We start from the raw sequence: 24,268 nt of genomic DNA on the forward strand, positions 1-24,268 counted from the left end.
ACGACATTAGACATCGCATAAATGTGTCTCTACCGTCTGGGCAAGAGTTGTAATAAACACGTGGTCACATTGCATCCTCGGACACGACCCAACCATTGTTTGTGCGCGACGATGAACGGCCGTTGCCCGAAACGTCGCACGTTACATGTTTTTCTCTTTGAAGACCATGGTGCTTTTGACTAAATATGTTGGGGTTTTTTTTTGTTAATTGTACCCAACCACGATTGAGTGGTGCCGAGTGGGGGGCCGTGTGCGCAGTCGTTAGTGCACGACGCTACAAACCTGGTGAGCCGAGTTCGATGCCCGCCTCAGGGCCAACTATCGGTAACGAATATCCCCGAGGTTGATTCAACCTTCAATGGGTGTCCGGTTTGGTGTAAACATGAGCATTGATGAAGAGACAAAGGCATCCAGGCGTGATGCTGTCAATATAACCCAGTGTGACGTATCTACCTGACCTTCATAGATGCTCGTGAACAGCACTTGCCCCAAGTCTGTTAAAGGCTACACGGTAGATCTTTGTCTTTTTTTGGGACTTTAAATAAAAGTCCTTAGTGCCTCAACATCATGAAAAATCAGGAGCTTGCCCCTAAGCTTAACCCATATAAGCAGAGAAACACGCATGTTGGGGTTTTTTTTATCATCATCTGTTTATTCAGAAATATATTTGAACATATAAACTCATATACAAAATGGACAAAGCAACATGGCAACCATGACATGCCGCTGGCGGGCGACAAACGAAAGTCCTGCAGCAACACCGACGGTGGGGATGACCCTGGCTCACTGCCCTCCACAAAGTTGCCCTGCCTCAGCCATGGGGAGGGACCGGCCAGTGATGACCACGTCGCCACGGCGATGGTTCCCACGGAAACGGCCAACATAAATGATCTACCCTCATCGATCCTCCTCAAGGTGGGCACGGCCGTGGGCAATGGTCGTGAATGAAGAGTCCCCCGTGTGGGCTTCAGTGGGGCCGTCTGGTCGGGCAGCAGAGTCACGAGAGGCCAAGCAGCGCCTCTCCAGCAGTGGGCTGAGCTCAAGGAGGGCGAGCTCGAGCACCATCCTGCGGCGAGGAAAGGAGGCGGTGCAAGCGGTACAGCCGAGCCCACAGCAGCCAAGAATCTGCTGTCCCTGTCTGGGGGGGCAGAGGCGTAGCTAGAGGGGGGCAGGGGGGGGCAGGGGGGTACATATGTCCCCGGGCGCCAAGGTAAAGGGGCGCCAAAATTAGGCTTACAACGTTACATTATAACTTATTGCGGCGGGCGCGGCAGCCTGAAACTACTGCACACATCTACACCTCAACCTAAAAGTTTATATATCCACCACACACAGCCTACATGTCATGTAATTACATTTTGGCATGTGATTAAACGGGGGGGGGGCGCCAATTTTATAGTTCGTCCCCGGGCGCAAAATATCCTAGCTACGCCACTGGGGGGGGCTGTTCGACTCGTGCACACGGGCGAGAAGCCGTGCATGTGGTGACGAATGCGGCAAGACTTTTTCTCACGCACTCGGACTACAAGTATATGTATTTGTTTTCCCGCTTGTGTGTTAAACTGTGTACCCCGGATATTTTAAAGATGGCAATTCTCCTGCTGTGTATCCTACTGCTGTCCCGCCCGGCCATATCTAGTGCCACACTCAACTCTACAAACAGCTACCCTTGTTACTTTGCGTCCATATTTGTTGCTCAATTTGCCACTACACCTGCTAATGAAACAGCTTATAGACACTTCTATACTCCATCATTGGATCCTTTTAAACCCTATCTTTGTCCCATTACTTCACCAGCACTCCTTCCAAACGTAATTCTGCTCTTAAAAATAACACCATCTGCGAGCTGCTATTCGTCCAAGGTTCGTCGCTCTTCATCCTTTCACAGAAAATACCTGTGCAAACTATTAATTCTACTTTCTTATTTCTGGGTGGTATTGAGCTTCATCCTGGCCCAAATGTAAAGAACTCGTATAATTCTGTAGATTTTTCTGGCAGAAAAGGTGTTGGTGTTCTGCATGTCAACATCAGAGGGCTTGTGATTAAATTAAGTCAACTAAAACTAGAAGTGGCAAATCTTGACTCGGACATTTTTTTCCTAACAGAAACGTTTCTCACTCCTGCCGTCAATGACTTGCAGATTACGATTGACAACTACAACCTTTGTCGGCTTGACCGAGGATCTAAAGGAGGTGGAATTGCCATCTATGCTCGTAATACTATTGCATGTTCACCAGCTCACTCCTTGTCTAAAAAATGTTGCTTTGAAGGTCTGGCTCTCAAAATAACTCTCCCTAATAATCAACACATATTGGTAGTGTGCTGCTATAGACCGCCAAGTGGGAAAGACGTTGAAGCTGCATCTGCACTGGGGGCCTCCCTAAAGGTGAAATAGGTGAAATAGTTTGTGGGTGATCTAAATTGAAATTGGCTAAACCCGCCGGCCGTGGCCACAAATTTTGAGACACCAGGAGCTGCTGTCTCTATAATAACATAAATCACGTGTCTTTAAATGTATTATACCACCGAGTAAAGAAGTCAACGCACTTAAATTGTTCACTACCTAAAAATGGGTTGGGAAATCATTTTGAGATGGCCTGCATATTTATACTTGCAAGCCTCGAGTACACACAGAGTACAAATGATGTACCTACTTCACATTAGGCTACAAGGCACTCCAAAAAAGGAGCTTGTTTAAAACAAATCTATGCAACATAGATTATAATATAAACCCAGGTGTGGTGTTCACGATGCGTGTCTGCGTGTCGTGCGGTTGTGCCGTTGGCTGTGTCCGCGTGTTTGGTGTCGTGCCGTGCATCTGTCAGGGCAGAGAGGGCCACTGGAGGTGGTGCTCTGACGTGAGAAGCGAGGATGGAGTGCAAAAACCCAGCGCATGGCAAACGCAGACGATGAAAGGAATTCATTGCCCATGCCAGAGATCGCCCCTTCATGACAAAGGTAATTAAGAGTAGCCTCTGTGACACTTTCTGTCATCGATCGAGCCTAAGAACGCGTGATTAATATAACAACTTATACTGGTAACGTGCCGAATGGTATCCCTCCTCGCTCTCGAGAGACAGAACGACTCGTTGGCGCGAGGAGGAACCGCCGGTGAGTGGTCCTCTATCCATTCAGGTGTTATCGGCCAAATCATGTGTTTACATGTGGGAAGAAACCGGAGTACCCAGAGAAAATCCATGTGTGTGAGGGGGCAGCAATATCCCATACAGATGGAACAGATTGAGATTCGGCCTCACTTTTCTGTACCGCCTTCTCCTGGCGAGCCAGGGTATGGTACCCTCCTTGATGCCCACAGGGAAGGGAGTTTCACAACATTTGTGCGATCCACCATCCTTCGCTGCCTCCACAGTGCAGGATTACAGGCCACATGCATAGCCGTCACCGCCAAATTGAAAATTATACTGTATTAAAATTCCAATTCCGCGTAACAAAACGAACGTAACACCAACTGCACATTAATTTAAAATGTTATATTTTGCCAACTGCCATTTTATATTTGTTACGTTTCAGACTGTTACGTGAATGTTTTATTCCTGAAAAATGTATCAAGATTATAATCGTGTGGCATGAATACAAGTACAGATCATGCCTTCGTTTTTTTCTCTAAATAGTTTTAAAACCAGCGAACCTGCCCTACATATTTACATCATCATCTAAAGCAAACACCACCTGTGGAATTGGCAATGAACTCTGGCCACATCACTTGAGTCACTACTGAACCATGGCCATGGCAATACTGAACCATGGCAATACTCCACAACATACACGAGACAACTGCTGACAAATCAAGAACACCGCTTCACTACAAAGACAAAGATCCCCCATATAACCTGAAGAGACTTTTGAGGCAAGTGCTGTTCGCAAGTAGCATCGATGAAGGCCGGCACGGCACACGATGGGGTGGTGGGTGGCCAGCACCATGCCCGATCGCCTTTGTCTCCCCAGTGGCGATGTTTACACATCGCACCAGGTACTCATTTAAGGCAGAGTTGACCTAGGGGAGGCCCAGGACCAGTTCAGATATTCGCCACAGACGTTGGTTGTGAGCGGGATTTGAACTCGGGTCGCCGGGTTCGAAATGTGGAGTGGTAACCACTGCGCCACCGCTCCCCCTCCCCCAGGTCGCTGAAAACCACCCCACCACCACAATCTTCAACAGAATGGTTCTGTTTCACAAGGCCAGACTCCACTAAACAACCAGACGAGGCAGATATGCATGTGGTTTTAACTCAAGAATCCTTATGCAATTATAAAACTAAATAACTAAGCAGACAATAAATCTCCTCCGTATACAGCCGTCCCTCCACAAGTAGTAGTGTTGCTTGGATTTAACCAATGCTGCTGACATTCTACACTCCGAAAAGCCCTTGTGGACATAGATATATATTGAGGTGGACTGTCTGCTACGAGTATTCTCCACAGCGATGCTCATGATTGTTTTGTGTTAACGTTACGCAGGGTCAGTTGGCACATGGTCATCATTTTTGTAAACAGCACACGTGATAATACGTGCCATTGCAGTACTGTGGTCCCTATTCACGTGTGAAACGTAAATGTAACAAAAATTAGATACAAAAACTTACTGCAGCGGTCCTGCAAATGCAACGCTAAGTTGGGTGGCTCGAGGTGGGATCATTCACACGTTGGCCCCAACTCCAGATGCCGACTGCGCAACATAACCTAGGCCCGTATTCTTAGCCATGGCTCAGCTCAGGCTTGGCCCAAAAGAGCCAGCCGTGAACCACGCGCTTAACTTGAGCCAGCTCTGATGAAAGGCCCTAAGCCATGCTCAGGATTTCCCAGGAGCCTGATCTGAACCGTGGCTGAGCGGCCGCTCACTCATGCCTCTCGAAATGCGACCGAGCGGCTCAAACTTGAGCCGAGCCAGGGCCGAGCCAAGACTAAGAATATGGTCCTCGGATGTAACGAGGGCACAGGGTTGTTTACGGCTCCATCTCACACCAGGGCGTGCAGGCACAATGTGGTGCGGTGGTAGTGCGTGCAGTAGGGTGTAGCGTCCTGGGTGTGCGTGCACTCAGCCCTCAACTGCCGATCCCCCAGAGGACGGGCGGAGCGCCCCACCGGTGGACACGACCTGCGAGGAAGGGATCGAGCCCCCCACCACCCCCACGCCGGGTGGGCGGATGGAGCAGTCCGAGTCCCATCGCTTGAGCTCGTCGCGGACCAGCCGCTCCATGTGGTCGCGCCTCACTTCCTGTCCGGGCCAGGAGCCTCTCTCCTCCTGTGCAACAAAGCGCAAGCGTGGTGAACGGGGTGTACCGGCAGCAGCACTGCACCGATGCTGAGGACGTAAGGGCTCCCTTGTGAATCTGCACACTTAGGGAGGCTCAACTGAGTAGAGGGAGAGGAGGGGTTACCAAAACAGCCCATCCCCGTGACCCTGCGCTGATGTGGTCCGATCCACTAAAGGCACCGTCTTTTAGCCACAGACCCCCTATCCCGTGTCACACCTGCACCGCCCCGGCCCAGCACAGATATTTTCGACCGTACAAAAGAACCATGCCAAGTCAGCCTGGCGCAGCTCGAGAGCCGCCAGCTTATTGCGAGGGCGTGCGACGCGCGTGTGACGGCGTGTGCTCGCAGTGTGGCGCGCGTCACCTCGCCCATCCCACTGATTAGCCGGGAGAGCACATCCCTCCGCCGCAGCCTCTGCCGCTCCATCGCCTCCAGCTTCACCATCACCGCGTCCATTTTGGAGACCACGCTTCCGATGGAGTGCTCCATCTGGTTGACACGACGCACCAACCTACGGGCAACACGCAACGTGCTATCACCATGACAGAGCATGCTACGATGAACCACCATCATCATCAGTCATTGTCTATCCACTGCTGGATAAAGGCCTCCCCCAAAGCTGTCACTATCTCCCGTGGTCTGGATGTGCAACAATAAACGTAACTTGTTCAGCTCAAATTAATTATAATCCACGTATCATACTATATCAGAAAAAACTTTGATGGCGTGATAACCTGGGTGGATTCCTGTCTGTCTGGGTGCCGTCACGTCGCCCGCACCCCACAGCGTCGAGCCGGGTTCCTGCGTCGCACCAGTGTCATGCCTCTCCCCCCTCACCCACCCTCCACCCTGGATGTGTATCATACAATTATACTCACAGTATCATATTCATACTAAGGAGGAATGGGAGCGAGCGAGCGAGCAAGGGAGGTGAGACAGAGTGGAGAGGGGCGAGCAGAGGAAAGAGAGAGAGAGTAAAACGGAAAGAGGACAGCGGGAGATTGTGATAAGCAGTGGGAGAGAGGATTATGGAGAGGTAAAAGATATTGAGACACACGATAGGGAGAGGTGGGAATAAGTAGAGTGAAGGTGAGAGAAACAGGGAGAAAGATATCGGCAGGGAAGTGGGTGAGAGAGAGTGGAGCGAGGGAGGAGTATAGAGGGAGGGAGAGGCAGAATAGGGGACAGGGGAATGAGACAAAGTGAGACACTGAAATAAATCGCAACATACAGTACAGAGAAGGCAAGAGCAAGGTGCAGACCGGGCTCTGTACAGTATAACAAGAACAATTTTGCAGGCTGGTTAGCTGGGTGGGATGGACTGATGGTCACGTGTGGTTTGCTCGTTTTTACTTAATATCGATTTGTTTGTGCACCATTTTCTATTGGTTCTGTAACGCGGATTTTTTTTTCCAACTTCAATTTTGGTCACCCAGGTCACTCTTGCCAATTAAACTTATCCAGAGTTCTCGCCTGGTTAAGACAACAACGTGAAGGAATGCACCTCACTCCTGCACGCGCAAACTGATCGCTCCAACCGAGCCATGACCAACAGACACCGCACACAGCTACTAGACAGGCGACGACATTTGTGCTTTCGTAGGGGCTCACACTCGGAACTCCTCCCGCGAGACGCCGCCGCCACCGCCTTGATGGTGATTTCCACGACGGACGACGGTTATGTCATCGTCCTCATCCGAGTCTCCGTCGTCATCGTCGTCTTCGTCGTCGTCGCGGCTCGTCACTTGGCTGGGCAGCGAGTGACGGGAGCGCGAGGTGGAGGTGTCCACATCGTCCCCCACTTCGTCCGCGGAGCCTCCCAGAGCCTCCTGGAAAAACGACCAAAACTCAAACGGCTGTCGCGTCGTCACCGGATTCTCCGATTCTTTTAAAGTTAAGAGTCTATGTACGTATTTATTCGTAAAGTATATTCTCCGCAACGCCAATTATTATTTTGAGATTGGTATTATATACTTTTGCGTCAAACTCAGACCCATATCGTAAAAACAGGGTCCTTGTCTGTAAGATCAGCAGCTCACCAGCACTGATACAAGGAAGCCTCCTATGAGCACCTCCAATTAGCATAGTTGCCTACGTATGGTACGAAAGAAGTTCAAGATACATGAACACATACGAAGCCTGGCTCTGCTGATGAGAGACTGTAATGTCGAAACCGTTCCAGAGTTTACTTGTATTGAACCAATGCTGCTGAAATGATGCACTCCCAGAAGGCTGTGCGGCCGATGGGTTGCGTACAAAATTCTAGATTTCTTTTTCATGTGGAAAGATGGAAATGTGAAGGAGACGTATTGTCTGCTGGTCGATAAACTTGGGGGGGCATCTCACCCTCCAGTAAGCCCTTTCATCCGCAGGATAGCGCTCTACATGAAGTAAAATCCATCGTGTCTCTTTATTTCAAGCAAGGAATTGTGCGGCATTAATCTCTTCAACATTATTTTAAAATTATATTACCTTGGGTGCATTTTATGTATGTTGAACTTCTTTCACACCGTGCGTAGCCAACCATGCTAATATTGATGTGAAGTGGACTGTATAAATAGAGCCTGATTGATGGATACAAGCAACTTTGAACCTCTGATGAGCACGGTTGGCTATGTACAGTGCAAAAGAAGTTCAACATACATACAACTTTGTGCCCATGGCACACCATGGGGGAGGGGAGTCAAGGATAGAATGTCTGCAAAAAAGACAAAGCAACAGGAAAGGGACAAGAGAAGGAAAGCAATGGGAGATTCGAGAAAATGGTCGGAAGAGGAACAGATAAAAACGCGAGCAAATGGGTCAGCAGAGATGAGGATTTGGGGGGGGGGGGATTGCATCATCAGGGCCTCGACGCTGCAGCATGGAGGAGCGGCATGTGTTTTCGCAGGGGGTGGCGGGGAGAGGGAGGGACTCAGAGCGGGGGTGGCCACACCGACGTCACGGGATTTACGGAAGGCTCGAGATGATTTAGATTTTAAAAATGTCTAAGAAGAGTGTCTTCTTAAGATCAACAGGACCAAGGCTGGAGTTCCAGAGAGGGCACACAGCAGGGAATTTGAGGATGGTGCATCAGACATATCCGCCGCACAGCCACGCCACATCTGCTGGAAGATGATGAGTTTACATTTCCTAATTAGCACGATTATGCCAATTGGTGAGTTATTTAAATGTTCTGGTTTCAATCACATCCACGTCACCTTCTCCAGACGAAGGTCCCGCCTCATCTGGAGCTGCTCAGCACGAGTGAGGGCTCCATCGCCATCATACCGCGCAAACACCGCCTCGATCTCAGCATCAGCAAACCCCTGTCTGCATCCACAGCGATGCAATGTCACAGCGCCACGTCACACCACGTCACCATTGACCACTTCACCAAACCACGTCACACCACATCAAACTAAACTATTTTATTTTAAACTATGACGAAACTATTTTTATTTTCCCAGGTAAGGTCCACTGAGCTACGTAGCTCTTCTTTAGAAGCGACCTGACTGTAAGTGACAGCTCAACGCAGTGGCTTTTCACGTCGAAATGTATCGCAACCAAATACTCTAAACAGGGAGAGAGACAAACAAACAAACTCCAAATATACAGGTGTTAGGGTCAGGATGGAACCCACGACCTGCTGCATACCAAGTGAGGTAGTTAAGATCTCGCCACCATATCACCACAACACTTTACCACTTCACCACCAGTTCCCACCACAATAGCACCACCACAGAAGACAGTTTGTTTGTTACTTTCGAGATTCTAATCCGGCAGGCAGGTGAATACACCGGCAGGTTAATACTGCGCGTGTTTAACCTTTAAAAAAATTGAATATTGGTATACAGTGGCCATTTTAAAGATCCCGTAACATCATTCAAAGGAGAGTAGTCCGTTATGTACTGGCATCATGGTCCTAATTTGCCAAATTTAGAAAAATGATACTTTATTGGATAAAGCATAGCGTTTGCTGCCCCCTACTGTGAAAACTTCACAGGGCTCTCCTTAAAAAGCATCATGGGACTCAGTGAGGCTTCTCCTGGGTAAACATGCATCATAGTACGAATACTATTTGCCAAATGTTTAAAAGCAGGTTAGCACAGTTAGCTACGGTGCAAAAGAAGTTCAACAAACATAAAGCAGATTTGTTTTACCCTTTCAGATTCTGTCTCCATGTGGCAAAGTTAATTTGACCAGAGGGGGGCAGAGTCTTCTGTATTCCTGCAACACGTGGCTTCTTACAGCTCAGTCTGTCCACCACCTTCATCCAGCCCTGTGCACAAAGACATCGATCCCCGTGTAGCCTTTAACAGACTGTTGGGGCAAGTGTTGTTAACGAGCACCAATGAAGGCTGGCACAGCACATGAGGGGTGGGTGGCTAGCACCTCCTCAGCGGTGATGTTTACACACCGCAACAGGTACTTATTTGAGACGAAATCGACCTGGCAAGGCCCAGGAATTGGTCCAGATAATTGTCAATGGTGTTGGCCGTGAGCGGGAATCGAACTCGGGTCGCCGGATCCTTAGTACGGTGCACTACCCGTTACACGACCGCTCCCCGCACGCACGCACGCACCTGCTTGATCACGCTGGAGAGCTGAAACTGAGGCTGGCTGTGGGCTTGTTCGCTCTTTTCTTCAGAGTACGCTTCGCTCACTATAGCCAGGAACATCACCTAGAGGTGGGGGGGGGGAGGTAGTTAACGTCCAGTGCAGGGTAGGAGGTGGGAAAACCTGTAAGCGTTGACCCAGATAATTTGCCATGCGCACCCCACATAAATAAGCAAGCGTGCGTGGACGCCTCTGTTCAATCCACCGCTGGATGAAGGCCTCCCACTCCCAAGCCATATGGGGTTAATTCTAGATTTGAAGCTTTCGTGACTGCAATGATTCATATTCTTAGGTTTTTTCGGTAAAGTCACGTACCTACGTACCTACGTGACTTTACCGAAAAAACCTAAGAATATGAACCATATGGGGTTATTTTATCATACTTCACTGTGCTGGTGAGTGCAGGTTTATGAAGAAGAGGAGCATAGCTGTGGAAAAATAGTACCGTATGTAATTTATTTTTTATTTATTTTGCACGGTTTTCTGCTGCCAAAGATGTAGCGCCAGAGCAGCAGCTGCATACACAGCATGCTGTCTGCACTCGGTCGGCCATCCGAGCGATATCCTGGCTCGACCCTGGTCATCGGCACCAAATGAAAATAAACTCATGGACGGCAGATCTACCAGGACCGCTTAAATACAGAAAACGACACCGAGAGTTGGCTGAAGAACTCGGGGAGAAAAGTCCTGACACCACTGGGGTACAGTGGTGTCATCTTCGTTGTACAGTGAAGAGAGAAAAAGACACAGAGGCGGGAGGGAACCACAGACAAGCGGGAAGGCAGCCACGCGATGAACCGGTGCTAACAATTGCCCGAGCTCTGTGGTTCTCCACATAATAAGGTGGAATCAGCCAATTAATGAGTGTTAAATCCGGAGCACCTGGAGGAAACCCATATGTGCAAGGGGGAAACCCCCCCATCCCATAAAGGCGGAAGAGGTAGAGAGCACATTCTTGCTGTCCCGCCTTCTCCTGGCAAGCTAGGGTTTTGACTCCCTCTTCGATGCCCACGGGAAGGGAGTTTCACAACATTTGTGTGATCCACCAACCCTCGCTGCCTCCAGTGCTGGATTACAGGCCACGTGTCGAGCCACGGCTGCACAATTCCCTCAAGTGGAGAGAGAACCGTTCATCTTAGCCCATCCAAACTGAAGCAAACGAATCGAAAACACAACGCGCTGCGAGAAAAACGTCTCAAGTTGTGCTGCTCTGCTCTCTTGGTTTCAACTGGCGCAGAAGGGGGTGTCCTTTAAAACAAAATCTAAACCCTGCAATTGATAAAACATGATTAATACCGAGTGTTTCAAACAACACAAGTAAACGGCACACAGCCTCTGTGCATTGTCAAAAAATCAGAAGTGCATTACGGTGCTGTTATCTTTGGTCACCATCAAAATAAATTTGTGCAACTGTGACCGACCGACCGACCGACAGGCAGGCAGCAGTGATGCAGTGATAGACAACTGTGCACCAGGTTCGTTCTTATTTGCATTCATCAGCAGAGTATAGTTACCAATGCTCACTGCTGTTGTTTTGGTTTAAACATGTGGAGTTCAGGTCTACGCGATGAATCTGTTATGATAGTTTCGTCTCGTCAGGTACAGATTGACGACTGTAAGCAGGCCCTTACCATCATGATGAGCCCCACGCAAAACACGTAGGAAACAAAGTAGATTGGCCCCATGATCCGACTTGCAGCCTCCAGAGATGAGAAGTCAAAATCTCCCAGCAAAATACGCACCTGTGTCAGGCTGGGGACAGAATCAAGGACATCGTCGTCATTCGGGGTGCGTGCTAGTTCAGATGCGGTTATTACACCTTGCAGTATTAACCAGGGCTACCGGTGTCCGCTTCACAATGGACGTTAAGGATCCCGTGACTGCGTTCGAAGAAGGGAAGGTCATTGTGTGCCGGCGTAGTGCTCTAAAAAAATGAACTAAAAAATGAATGAATTGGCCCTTTCTGCAAGAACTTAGCAGTACCCTCCTAAAGAGTCGTGGAACTTGGCAAGGCTCTCTTGGGTAAAAAATAATAATCATAAAATCACATTCAGTTTTCCATTGATTTATGTGGATTGGGTTGATGCGATTTTGTATATATGCTGTGAAGTTATTTCTACCAAAAATTCACTATATGCTCGGTGAATTCACTAATGTGTGGCTATGTGGTCGACCGTGGGAGAACGTTGTCTGTGTGTGTGTGTGGTATGTGCTCCTCTGCAGGCAGCTGTCTCGTGCGGTTTCACTTTGTGCGCCCTTTCGTTGGAACGCATCTTCCTCCTTAAGCGAGGGATAAGTACACTCATTGCCCAGGATACACACCAGAAACATCTACTAAGAGGTGTATATATAAATGGGAGGTCACTCCTTCTCTGCTTCTGCTCCTGCTGTCTGTAATACTTTTCCTCCAGAAGATCTCACTACCATGGGGTGCCACGGTGGCACGAGTGTCCAGAAGGATATTTTTTTTTAAACATTAAATATTTTCTTGTTTCATGTTTCCAACGCATGGTGCATTCCAACAATAAACACATTGCTCGGCGTTGCAGGTTGTACGTGTGTCCTAATTTACAGGCTCATTGTTTGGGATTTTACAGGGTTGTCCGCCGACATGTTTATTTTTAAATGTCGTGAAATGACCGTGGTGGGTGCACATGAGGCCGCAAGTGCCTGGCAATGTTGGCGCTGGTGCCATGGTGCTCACATGCAGGAGCTGAACGAGCTGAAGTCGGGAAGCGCGCCGCCAAAGATGAGAAACGCCAGCTGTGCGAACGCCAGGAACACCGTGGCGAACACCAACGTGTAGCCGAGTAAGTCCCAGGCGCAGCGGGTGAGGGCACACCCGCACATCGTCAGTGTGCGGCACATGGATCCAAACCGCACCACCTGGAAGTAAGCGCAAAGACAAAGATCCCCCCCGCATCCCTTTAGCAGACTGCTGGGACAAGTGTTGTTAGCGAGAGCTAACAGCTCCATCTTTTCTTGTTTGAGATTATACAGGGAAATGAGTGTGTGTGCGGGAACCTTACCTTGATCCAGGCCACAAACACGATGACCCCTGTGATGATGATGAAATTCTGCTCCCACTCGGCAACGGTGCTCACGGAGGAGAAGCTCATGGCTCGACTGGAAGACGCTTCTCCGAGTAATGAGCTTGAAAGAATTCCGTGGTGGACACCAAAAGCCGTGCCCACCACGCACAGCTGCACACACACGTCACAAACAAAAGACAAAGATTCCACATGTAGACTTGAACAGGCTTCCCTGGTTATTACTGCGGGTGTGTTCACATTAATGTACCACGTGCTGTCTGCTTCACAGTGGACATCAAAGGTCCCGCAACATCATTAAAAACGAGAAGGCCATTGCATGCCAGCGTCGTGGTCAAAATTTGAGATATTACATCGCCAATGACTTATTTGTGATGGTACACTGCAACATCACTCACTACTGTGAAACTACTCCAAACTGTGCCTGGGAAACTGAGTCGCACCTTTCTTCGTGATAGCCCTGTGGTATAAGAGCAGGGCAAATACCAAATAAAGCAAATACCAGCTACATTGTGTTTTTTTTGCTATGGGAAGAAAACGGAGAACTCATAGGACACCCACGCAGAACAGGATGAGAATAATTCCACACACAAAGGCGCCTGAGCTCGGAATCTAACCCAGGCGGTTCATGCTGTGATGCGCGAGGGTTACCACTGCGCCACCCTATGGTAGTGATGCTAACAGCGATGGTGGCAACGGCGGTCTGTGGTCCTCACAGCAATGATGGAAATGTCGAGGAAGGTCCACGGCGAGGAGAGAAAGCCAGCGGGACCCAGGTTTCTGAGCTCCAGCACCTCCTCCACCAAATAGTAGATGGTGAGCAACGCAGCCAGGAGGCCACACACGGCGCGTGCATCCCACAGGGGGGTGCCAAGCGGGCGGCCGGGAGTCAAGGACAAGGCCGTGAGGATTCCTCCAGTCGGGGGAAACTCCATAGACAGCCTAGGGACATTGACGAAAGTATTGGGGAAAAGTATCACTCCAGAGCACAGCGGGCACAGGTGGGCACTGGATGTGCATCGGCAAGATTAGAACCGGCGCTGTCAAAACAGCAGGGCACACGATAGGCACCGTGTGCATGTGTCAGCGTGAAGACTAGACCGTGCTTTGTCAAAACGTGATAGAATTTTCGGCAAACGATGGAAAGGTTCTGGCAAGGATGGTAATTATAACACCGAGTAGAGAGTCAAAGGCATTGTAGTCGTCACGGAGTTCAGCAAGCACACACGTAATGATTCATTGAGACATCGTTTAAACATCGATCATAATCTAATCTAACGCCCATGATGCATACATGCATTGAATCACGTTCAAGAACTATTTGTAACTTATGGAAATTATATGAAAATATTATCCAACGCCAACAAAAAAAACATCGATTTTCTAAATCAGATCCGTGATTCATCACAAAATGGCACGTAGCTGTAGGGGGGAGGAAGGGCTGCAAGCAAATCTGCTCCCCGTACCGTACGACCATGTAGAGGCGAAGGTTTGGGTTGAGGAGCGCGACGTCGACCGAGAGGAGGCGCGTGGCCCTGTCCAACCAGCTGGCGTCGCGCAGCGTGGCCAGCTCCCGCCACGCAGCGGCCCTCGAGTCGGCCGGCAGCCTAACGGCGTACCCGCCTGGGCCGTACCAGCCCAGCGCTCCTTGCCACGGAACGCCCGCCTCCGAATCAAACCGCCATCTGCACACCACAGTGCCAGCGCGTGCCACGTACAACAAACGCTTAACAATAATAATTGTTTGGAACAAAAAATGTCCATTTGGTGTTCACGCGACGCTTATAGTGCAGGACCAGGGCTTTCCACTCACGTGTGCAAACAGTGATTTTCTTTTAGATGTGTACAGCTGTAATTCTGTGTACACTTGAGATTAGGGTTGTTAAACGACAACCCGTAAACCGGTAACCATTATCTGAATCAATTCCCGGTTTTAAAGTCAGGAACCGGTCTACAGCAGCATGTAATGAATGAATTCACCAACTGAAAACTTGCATCGTCGTTTCAACTGTCGCGCCGAGAGGTTAAATCAAACCGACGACCTCTGAACGGCAAGTCCAGTGCACCAACCATGAAAGCACTATGGCAGCAGCTCCCTGCATCTCTCAATTAAAAGCTGAACATTTTGTCGTTATTGCTCTTAGACAATATGTGCAACGAACCGGTATTAACTGTTTTTATTATTGCTGTTGCCAGTAAATTTAAAAAAGTGAGATTTTAACAGCGATACTTGGAATGCGTGCGGCTTACACAGTGCTGTTTGCAGGCCCAAACGGATCCTTGTTTTCGTTTGCCGATGAGTACGGCCCATAACACTCTGTCGTTCCAGTCCCCAAATTGGTGGACAAAGACCAACAGGAGTTGTTGTGAACACGTGCTTGCCTTGAAAACACACATGCATGTGCGTGCACACATCAGCAAATAATTACACATTTCTAAACTTAAAGCCTTGCTGAAAGAACTCGATTAACGGTGATTTACAACAAACGTGTATGCAGAGCAGGCTGCGACAAATCCTTAATGCATCGATAGAAACGTGTTTACCAGTAGACTTGTCCAGGCGGTTTTGGAGCATGCCTGTAATACAGCACTGTGGAGGCCAGGGTTGGTGGATCACACAAATGTTGTGAAATTTCCTTCCCATGGGCTTCGAGGAGCCATATATAATGTGACAGCAAAATGTGGACACCGCTTGTCCCATCTGTATGAAACAGCGCTGCCCCATCGCATGCTCCAGTTTCCTACCACTTGTTCCAGTTTCCTCCCACGTGTAAAAACACCACTAACTAATTGGCCGGATAATACCTTAATAGTACCAGAGCTCGTGGTGAAATTTAACGCCAGCTCACCACGTGGCTGCCTTCCTGCCTTCGAGTCATGCTCCCTCTTCGAGAGCGAGAGAATAACATGTGGTACGTTAAAAGTTACCATTGTTATCATTGAGTCAGATCCAATCAGAAGCCAAGACCTACTTTTTCCGTTGAGGAGATACAACTCAAGAGGTTTATTTAGGACAAGAGACTTTTCGATTTAAAGCTTTCGTGACTGCAGGGATTCATCTTCTTGGTTCTTTCGGTAAATTCACGTAGAAGGGACTTTACCGAAAGAACCAAGAAGACAAGAGACTTATTCACCGCTAAGAGGAATTTTATGCCAGAATAAATGTATGATTGCCTAAGAATCTCACCGACACTCACAATCAAACGGCGGCACGGAACATTTATTGGCAAAGCTTTCAAATTACTTTTAGGGGTATTTAAGGTCATACAACTTTAGTCTGTGTTCCTTCAATAATGGGGGAATAGCAAAACTACACGAACTCTCCTCTCCTGAAACCCTCTCGTGGCTAGCAGACCTCAACATTGGCATTTAGCTCCACAACATATATAGCCATACGCAAAAAAAATGGTGGTCAGAAATTTGTCGAAGCGCTTTATCGAGATGTCGTTTGTGTTCAAATGAGGCTGCATTTCTGGGCAAGTAGTAGTCTTACCGATTATCGTGTCATGGTCACCTAAAATGATCCAAACATTCATTTGTCACATTCCTTTCATTCATGCTGGATAAGCCCTCAAATTAAACAAGGTGCTGCTTGCTGTGAAGTAAAACCATTGTGCATCTGCTGTGGCAATGACTTTTGAAATGTAACGCTTTGGCTCCTGTGTTTTTTAGCACGGAGACATCTCCAGTGGCAAAATAAGATGTTTCAATTTTATTTCGTAGTATCATGGATGCAACTCCATCATGCACAATGCTGGCTATTTGCAGCACACAGAGGCATATAGATTAAGATTTTTTCAGCCAATTAAGGAGTGTTTATACATGTGGGAGGAAACCAGAGTGCCTGGAGAAAACCCATGCAATTTGTTGTAGTCTTTTCCTGGCAAGCCAGGGGTACGGCTCATCCTCGACACCAACGGGAATGGAGTTTAACAACATTTGCGCGATCTGCCAACCCTTACCTCCACAGTGGTGAATTACAGGCCACATGCATAGCAACATAGCCTGGCTGATATTACAAATCACTACACTGCAAGGATTTTAAAGGCACACATGAGAGATATATCACGGCACTATGCTCCAGCATTGTCTGTATTGAAGCTCGACTTCAGTACAGGCAGGGGAGAAGAGTCGATAATTATCGATGACCAATTACTACTGAAATCTTCACCTACATTAGTTTAAACAATCCTGACTCTGCTGATGTCAAATAAATATCAGAGAAAAAAATAACCAAATACATACCAGGGCAAAAACAAGAAGATACAAAATATTGAAAACAGTGGACAAACATAAATAAAAATGAATTCAAATACATTTCTTGCAGTGGATAATTGCCTTGGACAAATAACGTTTTAAAAATAATCATAACAAAATTAAGTGGCATAAAAGTCAGCGTGGATTTTCGTGATTATTGCACGAACGCTCATGTCCACTAAGAAACATCATTTCCACACAGCACATTGTGCGCACAACTCGCTCTATGTTATTAGCCATGGCCGGGACACAAACCCGGGTCTCACCAGGGTCATAATGCAGAGCACTCTCCATACATTTTGTTTTATTCCATGCAAAACCTTAAGTATTACAAGCATGTATAATGTTTACCCAAGAATAGCCCCAGCGAGTCTCAAGACTCTTGTGAAGGAGGGGCATGCCAAGTTTTCTCAGTAGGGAGGGGGGGTGGGAGAGGGGATGTTGCTTTGTGTAATGCTAATTAAGTTGCTGGTCATTTTCCAACATTTGAATGTTTGGCCAAAACCAGTTCCATTTATTTTTTTACTGGAGAATTCAGAGAAAACCTGTGCAGAACAGGGGGAGAACATACAAACTCCACGCAAGAAGATGCCCAAGTCAGGAATCGAACCCAGGCGCTTCTTCCTACAAGGCACGAGCGTGACCGCTGCACTATCGTGCTACCCTAACGAGTGGATTGAGCGTAGGTCTCGTGCTACATGCAGGCTCTTACCAGATGATCACAGGCTCCACAACCAGATTTTCCCCACTAACCATTGCATTGGTTAGGTTTCTGGAGCCGGAGTTATACAAAGCCCATAGCAATGGGCCGGTAAGGTACTGGGGAGAGACACATTGCATCGTTATTGACCAAAGCACATGCACATAGATTATCAATCACTACCAAATTATCAGTTGCATAGTTTCATAATTTCAAAAAACTATTCATAAATAACAGCTGATACTCACTGCTTACCTAATATATTTACACACTCACCTAGCTGATTGCTTATTAACTTACGCTCACCTCCCAATGTAACCATTCACATATGAACCCACCCACTCACGTATCTATTAGCCTATTTATCTTGACACATTTACGCACTTGCAAGGTAATTCTTTAAATACCAGAATGGTCCTAACAAGATAAATTATTTTCAATTTGCATAGTCCTTACACATCCAATACAAGCACCAAATCCCACACATCACGTGACAAAGATGAAAAATCCCCTTAGCGCCTTTTACAGACTGTTGGCACAAGGGCTGTTAGCGAGCACCTATGAAAGTGCAAGGCATACAAGCGGGTGGTTGGGTGGCCAACACCACCACCCTTCATCTCCCCAGTGCTGATGTTTATGCACCACAGCAAGTACTCATTTAAGGTTGAGTAGACCTCGGGGAGGCCCAGTACTGGTTGAGATATATTCATCACTAATATTGGCCGTGTACGGGAATCTAACTCAGCTGGTCAGGCGTGTAGCCCAGTGCACTAACCACGAGATTACTGCTCTCCAGACCACTAGACAAAGACACCCACGTGCGTACGTAGGTGGAATACCTGCCAGACTTGTTCTATTGTCGCAAGGTTGTGGAACGTTGTTGGGTCAGCGTTGGAAAGCGGCGATGACGTGAATATCTCCGACACAGCATGCGTGTATTCGTAAGCCAATGGAACGCGACTACTATAGGCCACTGTACACACAGCACAGACACACACAAGAACGTCTTTATCACATACTTCGAGCTCAGGAGGGGTGAGGAATGTGGAAGTGCAGGCACACCTCGGCTATTCTCACGTCAACCGGGCACCAATTCAAGAATGCACACATTTCTGTGAAACCAGGAAACCATCAAACAGTTCTTGCACTATCCGATACATGCAAATCACTGTCAATCAAGCGATGAATTAAAGGATCATTACAAGCCTTACAATTTTACTGGTAGGAACCTCCTGGTTACACCAGCCCACAGGGGATTATTGTGTTCGTCGTGCAGGGAGGGGCTGGGTGGGAAGGGAGGGGTCGGGTGGGGAGGGGAGGGTGGGGAGGGTGGGGCTGGGTGGGGAGGGTGGGGCTGGGTGGGAAGGGAAGGGTGGGGAGGTGCTGGGTGGGGAGGGGCTGGGTGGGGAGGGGCTGGGTGGGGAGGGGCTGGGTGGGGCTGGGTGGGGTGGGGCTGGGTGGGGAGGGGCTGGTCACCCCGTGGTGACCTTATAAAACTCAACGTTTAACCTACTCACGCCGGCTTGTGCCCGCCCTCACAGTCGGGCATATTAGCGGAATACACCACGCCGCCGTTGACCCTGGCCATTGACCGAGCAACCCAACGTTCCTACCAGCTCCCTCCGCAGGAATGTGTTTTTAATGTTAAGTTTAATGCTCCAAGTCACTTAATATTTTAATTTCGAATATTGAATGTTTATCGTTTTTTGGAATTTTTTTACGCCACAGGATAAGATGCTGCTGGCATATGACAGTGAAAAGGCATGGCAGGACCCTCTTGAAAAATAATCAGGAGACTCAGTGAGGCTTTCCCGGGGGTGAACGAGTGACAGGATAACGGACTAGAAAATGGAGATGGAATAACAATTCACAGAAGGCAGCTCTGCCCTCAGTAAACACTGAATCGACAAGAGGCGAGTGTGCAGCTGTAAGCGTTGAGACGCAAGCTAAAGCTAGCGACGAGCGCAAAGCCCTCCGTGCTTCATCTCCACGGCGCTGGGGGCTAACAGGCTCAGTGGTCCAGGAAAGGCTTGCGTTGTAGTTCATGTTTTTTCCCGTCAATGTTTCTGAACCATATGTAACAGCAGGTAAGATGCATTGATTGAAAATGCTCTTCTTTAGGCACTTAAGTACGGTGTTTTCATCATCAAATCTATTTTTCCAAAAGGACTCCATCCTGCTTGTGCCTGCCCCTCTGTGTAATCAAATTGATCAGAGGCTGCCATCAGGAATTTCCTTAGCGTAATGATTTTCAACCTTTTTCATTCCACGGTCCTCACTTTTGAACCTGCTCGATCTTCGCACATGTGGCGTAACCGAGGGAGTTGAGAGGGCCGGTGGTGGGGGCTGACGGCCGTCTGCCGCGCTACGAAAGCGCGACCAATGGAGAGGGGAGGGCGGGAGGTGGGAGCTGGAATGGCCACTGAACGGCACGGAGGAGAGTTTATTCCTTTCCTATAACTCTGCAAATACCATGGCGCACTTGGGACTTATGTGCCACGGCGGAACACCGGCTGCAAAGCAATTGCCCTCGCACACCCTCATATCACTGAACGAGTGCTTTGTGTCAATATGAAAGTGTTGATCGAAATGTGATTTTTCAGAAATGCATGCTCGTGTTAATGTGCGTGGTGGGGATGTGATCCCAATATTTGGGTTAATGGGAAAAAATAAAAAAATCGGGCTGAGATACAAAAGTGACATCCACGAAGGCACACTAATTTGTTTACATCGTGTAAATTATCAGAAGATTCTGAAAAACATCAGGAATTGTCCTTAAATATACAATATACGACACGTTTAAATAGGAAGCGGATCCCCAAGTGTACAGCATACATATAAATGCACGCGAAGACCTCACCCACACAGAGCAGTGCAAGAAACACGGAGAAGGTGACAGCCTCGCGAATCGCCAGCTTCACGTAGCGCTCGCGGTTCAGCACGGGGCTCTCTGTCCAGCGTGTCGCCCACAGGCCTGCACACGCAGCATGCACACGCAGCATGCACACGCAGCATGCACACGCAGCATGCACAAGCAAGCGCACCCCACCACTTGTTAATGTGTATGTGGCGTGATGTTGGGCGGCAGGGTGGTGCAGTGGCAAGGCTCGTGCCTCGCAGTAGCAGGGGAGCTTGGGTTCCACTCCAGACTCGGGCGCCTCTACGTGTGGAATTTGTGTGTCCTCCCCCTGTTCTGCATGGGTTTCCTCTGGGTTCCCAAATTCCCTCCGATGGCTAAAAAAACCCATAATGTAACTGGTATTGGCTAAAACATTCAAATGCCAAAAAATCACCTGCAAAATTACTCACGGCAACATCACCCCCCCCCCCCCCCGCTGTAAAAAATGTGCAGGACCCTCCTAAAAAAGAAAGTGTTGAGGCTCGGTGGGGCTTTCCTGGGTAGCAAGAGTGACAATAATAACACCCATACTTCTCAGTCTGTGGGGGGCCATGGGAGTCACTTGGGCACTTACGTCGGACAAGCCCCACGACCTTGCCCCAGCAGACCTTCCCCCTCCAGAGGCCCGCCGCCGGCTCACTGCTGCCATCGCTCTGGCTCGTGCTGTCGCTCTCCGCGCTCCCGTAGCTCGAGCTGCCGGAGCCCGGCTGGCTGAGCCCCCCGCCAGCTGCCTCGGAGCCGTGCGGTTCCCGCGGGTCGGCCTCAAACGCACCGTTGTTGCTCCAGAAGGCAGTTTCTTGCACTCCCTGCGCTTGCCGGCTCATGGCTCTGAAAGACGATGCCAGAAATATTAAAATAACAAAATTAGGCGACAATACGTTTCCACATATAAATACCAAATATTTCTTACACAACCCTTCAGCCAGTGCCTTCTGGGAGTGAATAATATCGGCAATGTTTTAAGACAAGCAAACTCTTGATAGGCTTCTCTTATGGAACCCATGTGAGCATGACAAAGGTATAAATAATAGGCAGGTCAAGTGACCGTTCCTTTCAACATCATCCTTCTGTATGTACATAGATTCCCTAATACTTAGAAAGTGTGGCATAGCAGTTTGAATCAGGCAAGCCACCCTGGTTAATTCTGCAGGTGTATTCACCATAAAATATGCGCTGTACACCAGTAGAAGTTAAAGGTCCTGCCATTTAATTGGAGGAAGAGTAGACAATTGTGTACCAGCGTCAGGTCCGAATTAGCAAAATATAAGATATTGATTGCAAATTACTTAATTGGGAAATACAGATCTTGTCATTCCCACTTAGTATTGCATTTTATTTACCAGGTAAAGGCTACTGAGCTATTGGCTCTTTTGCAGAGGCGACCTGGCCACACGTGGCGGCTCATCCAAGTGGTTGATATCGTCACACGTGGGGTTTTATAGTCAAACGATCTAAAAGCATGTCGATTATACATGCGAACCCCGAGAAAAATCCACGCTACACCCTTGGGCAGCGATCACGCGAATTCCAAAAATCACAGCAGGCATCGTCGTCAGGGTCTGGGATGGAACCCACCCACGGCTTCCCCTCGCCACCGGAAAGGAAGAGGCACCCAACAAAGCCGTGGTCCTCCTCCCGCTCCTCAGTATCGTGGGACGAAGTGGCCCCACGTCGACAAGGCGCACAGGGGACAAAGCGCGTCTTGTAATCGGGGCTATAACAAAACAGCACCAACTCTAATGGCTAAAATTCTAGATTTGAAGCTTATGCTTATGGCTTATGCAACGTTTGGACGTTAACTATGATTGTGAACTGCAATAATAGTTATTTTCACAAACGCACTATTCTGTCAGGGAAATGTAATATAGGAGGGATATAAAAGGTGAACGAGGCACTTAAATCACGATGTTATGAAAAACGGATCGATACGAGTATCGTGTATCCGATGTCGTACTGCTATATATCGCGACATATCGATACATCGCGGCGACCATTACGGCGACTTCGAACACTCTTCCCCGACGCGGGAGACAACAGAAGCACCCCTCAGCTTAGAAAGAGTCTAAACGCGTCACGGCGGAAGCCACAAAGTGACTCAAAGTTCCTCCAACTCATTGCTGACGGAGCTTTTAGTGTTTAGAGTCTTCTCGCCATCACTCCCCACCTCCTCCTCCTCCTCGCTTCTCCACCACGCCAAGCTCGCTCGCCCCCCCTGTGCTGAATGAACTCATTACCTCACAGAGCGTCGTGGTTGTTGTTGTTGTTGTTGTTTAACCCCTCGAGACCACAGCCAGCACGAGGGGTCCCTGCCCCCGTTGTGGCGCTTTGCGCAACCTGTGGGGGCGAGCGCTGTCCGCGAGGTCGCACCTCACGAAGGCCCGGCCGCCTTTGTCTCCCCGAGTGCTGATGGGGTTTGTTTTACTCCACAGCGCAGCAGCTATTCACTTAAGGCTGAGTCGACCTAGCCGCAGCACGCACACACGCAGCTGTGGGCGCCATTAAAGTCGCTTCACCTGCCCGAGGACGCGAAGCCGCCGTGGCGGCGGCGACGACGCGGCTCTGGCCCGAGGTCTCCTCCTCCTCGAAGAGAAAGTCGCGCGAATTCCCCGGGGGAATGGCGACGACTTCACAGGTAACTCTAACGACAATAAAACATTCACACAACAGCGCTGACGCTGACGCGGGTGGGTGGTGGTGGTGGTGGCGAGGGTGGAGCGGGCTTCTTCGCTGCGGGCCGGGCCGTCGTCTCCTAGGCAACAGGGGACGCGCCGTGTGGGCGTCACGGCATGGGGGGGGGGCGCGTCATGGTAGGGGGAGGGGCGTCACGGCATGGGGGGGGGCGTCATGGCATGGGGGGAGGGGCGTCATGGCATGGGGGGAGGGGCGTCATGGCATGGGGGAGGGGCGTCATGGCATGGGGGGGGCGTGGCATGGGGGGGGCGTCATGGCATGGGGGGGGGCGTCATGGCATGGGGGGGGGGCGTCACGGCATGGGGGGGGGGGCGTCACGGCATAGGGGAGGGGCGTCATGGCGTGGGGGGGGGCGTCATGGCATGGGGGGAGGGGCGTCATGGCATGGGGGGAGGGGCGTCATGGCATGGGGGAGGGGCGTCATGGCATGGGGGGGGCGTGGCATGGGGGGGGCGTCATGGCATGGGGGGGGGCGTCATGGCATGGGGGGGGGGCGTCACGGCATGGGGGGGGGGGGCGTCACGGCATGGGGGAGGGGCGTCATGGCGTGGGGGGGGGCGTCATGGCATGGGGGGAGGGGCGTCATGGCATGGGGGGAGGGGCGTCATGGCATGGGGGAGGGGCGTCATGGCATGGGGGGGGGCGTGGCATGGGGGGGGGCGTCATGGCATGGGGGGGGGGCGTCATGGCATTGGGGGGGGGCGTCATGGCATGGGGGGGGGGGGGCGTCATGGCGTGGGGGGAGGGGCGCCATGGCATGGGGGGGGCGTCATGGCGTGGGGGGGGGCGTCATGG

At 49.7% G+C, this 24,268-nt stretch overlaps 1 protein-coding gene across 2 annotated transcripts; it reads right to left on the bottom strand.

Annotated features, from left to right (window-relative positions):
* Window positions 1-625: 625 nt before the first annotated feature.
* LOC144949227 (polycystin-2-like) lies at window positions 626-23,437 on the bottom strand. Of its 2 annotated transcripts, XM_078879122.1 has the most exons (17): window positions 23,296-23,437; window positions 21,357-21,610; window positions 20,744-20,857; window positions 18,723-18,856; window positions 17,896-18,002; window positions 15,177-15,308; window positions 14,393-14,611; window positions 13,643-13,868; window positions 12,906-13,079; window positions 12,581-12,762; window positions 11,508-11,628; window positions 9,843-9,941; window positions 9,420-9,538; window positions 8,478-8,589; window positions 6,889-7,106; window positions 5,641-5,788; window positions 626-5,263 (listed from the first exon to the last, which is right to left on the bottom strand). In XM_078879122.1, exons 2-17 carry the CDS (start codon window positions 21,604-21,606, stop codon window positions 5,057-5,059), a joined length of 2,562 nt encoding a protein of 853 aa, XP_078735248.1. In that variant the 5' UTR covers window positions 21,607-21,610; window positions 23,296-23,437; the 3' UTR covers window positions 626-5,056. The 2 variants fall into 2 exon arrangements, with proteins under 2 accessions (XP_078735248.1, XP_078735249.1); XM_078879123.1 differs by lacking the exon at window positions 20,744-20,857.
* Between the last annotated feature and the right edge of the window lie 831 nt (window positions 23,438-24,268).

This window comes from Lampetra fluviatilis, chromosome 53 (assembly GCF_964198595.1).
Source record: "Lampetra fluviatilis chromosome 53, kcLamFluv1.1, whole genome shotgun sequence".
Classification (NCBI taxonomy): domain Eukaryota; kingdom Metazoa; phylum Chordata; class Hyperoartia; order Petromyzontiformes; family Petromyzontidae; genus Lampetra; species Lampetra fluviatilis.

Coding starts and splice junctions, on each gene's coding strand:
- LOC144949227 (XM_078879122.1), bottom strand. CDS start 21,606: ATGAGCCGGCAAGCGCAGGGAGTGCAAGAAACTGCCTTCTGGAGCAAC. Junction 18,003..18,722: donor CAATAGAACAAGTCTGGCAG/GTATTCCACCTA, acceptor GTCTCTCCCCAG/TACCTTACCGGCCCATTGCT. Junction 8,590..9,419: donor TGGAGACAGAATCTGAAAGG/GTAAAACAAATC, acceptor CTGTGGATGCAG/ACAGGGGTTTGCTGATGCTG.